This window comes from Rhagoletis zephyria, unplaced genomic scaffold (assembly GCF_001687245.7).
Source record: "Rhagoletis zephyria isolate East Lansing unplaced genomic scaffold, Rhagoletis_zephyria_1.1 Rzeph_scaffold_31505, whole genome shotgun sequence".
Lineage (NCBI taxonomy): Eukaryota > Metazoa > Arthropoda > Insecta > Diptera > Tephritidae > Rhagoletis > Rhagoletis zephyria.
Window position 1 is genome coordinate 411 of NW_016188561.1, and position 3,700 is coordinate 4,110.

The 3,700-nt window shown below is 35.1% G+C and overlaps 1 protein-coding gene and 1 long non-coding RNA gene across 2 annotated transcripts; one reads left to right on the forward strand and one right to left on the reverse strand.

The window, feature by feature from the left end:
• Positions 1 to 1,683: 1,683 nt before the first annotated feature.
• On the reverse strand, positions 1,684 to 2,726 carry LOC108383210 (probable ATP-dependent RNA helicase DDX52). The gene is made up of 2 exons (XM_017639588.1): positions 2,487 to 2,726; positions 1,684 to 2,434 (listed from the first exon to the last, which is right to left on the reverse strand). Exons 1-2 carry the CDS (start codon positions 2,679 to 2,681, stop codon positions 1,919 to 1,921), a joined length of 711 nt encoding a protein of 236 aa, XP_017495077.1. The 5' UTR covers positions 2,682 to 2,726; the 3' UTR covers positions 1,684 to 1,918.
• Positions 2,727 to 3,438: 712 nt separating this feature from the next.
• Positions 3,439 to 3,662, forward strand: LOC108383211 (uncharacterized). Its single transcript, XR_001849732.1, has 2 exons — positions 3,439 to 3,515; positions 3,585 to 3,662. It is a non-coding gene; the product is annotated as an uncharacterized LOC108383211 (long non-coding RNA).
• The last annotated feature ends 38 nt before the right edge of the window (positions 3,663 to 3,700 follow it).

Sequence of the window (3,700 nt, forward strand, 5' to 3'; positions counted from 1 at the left end):
GGATTAGAGATATAAGCCACTTAACAGTTGGTTGAAGTGGCGAGTTTAACAACTCCAATTAGCACTTATGCATGCCGTTTTTAAAACCACAGCCACTTAACAGTAGTAAGTTCTTATTTTTTACCTCGCTTTTATTAGCTCGGGATGTAACTATGTAATATTGATGCACCTAAAAGTTGCAGCGATTTCCATTCTCAAGTTACATGCCTGATGACAGTACGAATTTGAATTGCTTTAAACTTCCATTTCTAAAGTAACCTGGTGACAGTACGAATGGAAGTTTTAATAGCGAGGTTTTAGTTTTTTAAACTATAATTTTATTTTTGAATTTTGAATAGTGTCGTTATTACAGAGGGCCATCGATATACATTGGCGGTCAAAATGGATGAATGGTGTTTCGTTTTTAATATTTACAACGTTTTTCAAGCGAAATTTTTTTTGTAAATTTTTTAATCAAATTATGGTTCATTTCCACCGTCACGGGTGGGACATTTGAACAGAAAAAATTGTTCTTTCTTGTTTAAATTTAAGTATAAAGTACTGATGAGTTCTACATTTTGATAAAGTTAACACCTAATTGACTATTATATCATCACGAATAAAGGCGCGAGCTCAAAAGTTGACGGCGAAAAAAGACGCATAAAAGAACTTTAGCGTCAAAAATTCTTAACATACTTCGCCGAAGTTTTTCATAAGCATCTTTTTTCGCAAAATTTTTTTACGCGCCTTTGTTCGCCGTCAAAACACTATCGCGCATTTATTCGTGTGTAGTGACGATATGTGTTATTACAAAATACGATAAAAATGCCAGATTACTTTTATATGAAAAAAATCTGAGTTATTTCTTCTGTCACGGATACAAAAAAAGAACCTAAATATTAAAAATCAACGCGATCTCATAGCGTCTTGAAATTTTAGCATTATGAGCAAAAAGTTAAAAATTTTTGGGAGTAACTGTTAAAATTTGTTGAAATTTATAATTTTTGTACGAACTTTGAAATGTGGATTTATGTGGTTTTGGTTATGTAATGTGCTAGACTTTTATAAAAAAAAAGCAGGGGTGGTTTTATCCCTATTTCATACATCTTCGATAAACGTCTATAGTTATATGTGCGCGATATCACGCCCCTTTTCCAAATTTCTATAATAATGTTACTTCTTTTCAAGGGATTGGTCTTGGTTTCAATTTTGAGTAAGTTAGCGTCCTTAAATTTGGAAATATCGAAGTTTCAGGAATATCTGAAATTTGCCGTTATATGAAAAGTGGGAGTAATTTTAGCCCGATTTCAATAATTTGTATCGTTTTGCTTTTATTTGATAAGCGAAATAATCGTACAAAGCTTGGTACAAATTGATCGAACGGTTACCGAGATATGCATACCTGGTCATAAGTGGGCAGTACCACGCCCATTTTCTAAAATTTTATCATAACCGTATTTTTGTTAAAGAATTATTATTATTGCAAACATCAATTTTGAATAAATTAGCTTCTGTATTTACTGATTTATCGATGATTTCGTATTTCTCTAAATTACCATTATATGGGATGTGGACGTGGTTATTGTCCGAATTTAAAAATTTTCAGCCGTTTGATATGTTGTACTAAGGCTAACAACTGTGCCAAGTTTGGGAGAAATTGGTGTAGCGATTACCAAGGTATACACATGTAATCATAATTCTCTCTTCATTCTGATCATTTATGTATACAATTGTCTATACCAATCTGTATTCGTTTTGGCTGCTACAAACAACCGCCATGTGAACAAAGTTATAAAACCTTTGTGCACTCGGGTATAAGAACGAAACACCATTCCTCCGCTTTGACCACCTCCGTATATGTACATACATACATACATATAAATTATGTTGGATTTTGCAAATGGAAATTTTTTGGTAATACATTTTTGGTTAAAAGGACTCACCCTGCTAATTGTAGTGCTGGTGGCTCTTGCTCTAACAGAAAACGTACCCGATTTGGTGTTGATATCAGTATGTCATACTTCTTATTGCTATGACCCGCAGCAGAATTATTATTTGGTTGTTTAGTCTGAAAGTGAATTTTCAAAGCTGTATGTTGTGCTAGTTGCACACATTCCCTATAAATTTGTGCCGCCAATTCACGTGTAGGCGCCAAAACAACAGCACGAAAGCCAACTTTGCTTGGCTTGCGCAAATCATTGATTAAGGGCGCCAAAAAGGCGATGGTTTTGCCGGAACCAGTAGGCGCAGAAGCCATCACATTGCGACCCTGTAACAGAAGGGGCATAGCCTGCATCTGAATGGGGGTTGGAGACCTATATGAAGCAGAAGCAAGATTTTGTAAAAGACGATCAGACATATTATATTCCTTCAGCAATTCTTCAAACGAGGTCATAGGTGGGGGTATGTTTTTTCCACGCACTTTTATTAAATTTTCCTTGCGAAGCAGTGCAATCTGTAAATTATAATTGCAATCAATAAACAAAAAATTTAAAAATTTTGCTAACCATCTCTTCTTTGAGGTTTGCTTCTTTTTCCTCAGCCGTTATTGCCTTTTTGGGTTTTTTGGTTTTTTCCTTGAATATGTCGTTTCCATCAATGTAGTTGAAGGTATGCTCTTCCTCTTCAGAATCAAAGCTTTCGTCTTCCGAATCCTGATTTAAATTCGACACTTTCATAGACCCATCATTTATGGGGTGCATAGTCCTCGACTCTGTCAAATCCGTGGCTGTCTTTATTTTCTGCAAATTTTCCACGTCTATAAAAAAAATGATTATATTCTTTAATAACAGAGCTAGGCTCACACTACATATTGTATTTTCCGCTAGTCTTTTCCGCATATGTATTTCCTTGCACTTTGCTCAAGGCCTTCACGAGCTAACGCGCGTCAAACCCGTAGAGTTACCCAGTTAGCTTAATTTCACGTTGGAACGTCTTTACTTAACATTCATCCAGTCACTCTTCCACTCGAACAGTTGGGCCGTGTATACGTCGCATTGCATCGACTTTGGTGAAACAATTGGAGCGCATGATGCAATAATACAAGGTGGTATCAGTTGTGACAGCTCTATTTGATAATGCCTTAGCTCAGTAGAATAAGAAGAAAAACGGGAGGAAGTTAATCCCCGTTTGGGGAAAAAACATAAAATTTCATATTTTTTTGTAAACAAAATTTACTTTTGTGGCTGCATTTCTTTATTCATTCTGAACGTTTGGAATAAATTCCTTTGTTTACTTATTCTTTAGAACATTCCTGATGATATGTGAACGTATATTTCAAACGCATTCTGTTTATTCCGGCTGTGAAATTGGGTTATCTGGAATGTATAAAGAAACGCAGCAAAGCCGAAGCCAAATTTTCTTTAGTATCGAGTTTCGATACGAGTATTTGTTTTTCGATACCTAATCAGTTTGGTTCAAAAGTATCGATGTCAAAATTACTTGGCAACGATCGAAAAGTATCGAGTATATACTTTTATTTACTGGAATCCTTTCATCCCTATTCGTGGATTTAATTGATAAATTTAACTAAATAGGTAAAAAAATTGTTGGCGCGCATATTCCGGCAAATATATTTATCAAAGGAGTGAAACGAAATATTAAAGATATGGATTCACATGATATATTCCTTCAGTTAACTAGGGGTGCGAGGTTTACGCATTCCAAGCCAAGAGGCGAAATAAGAGTAAGAAACATTTATTGTATTAGATATTAGGGGGGT

Excerpts from the sequence above, each read along its gene's own strand:
- LOC108383210 (XM_017639588.1), bottom strand. The coding sequence starts at position 2,681 with ATGCACCCCATAAATGATGGGTCTATGAAAGTGTCGAATTTAAATCAG. Across the intron at positions 2,435-2,486 it reads CAAACCTCAAAGAAGAGATG|ATTGCACTGCTTCGCAAGGA; the intron begins GTTAGCAAAATT and ends TATAATTTACAG.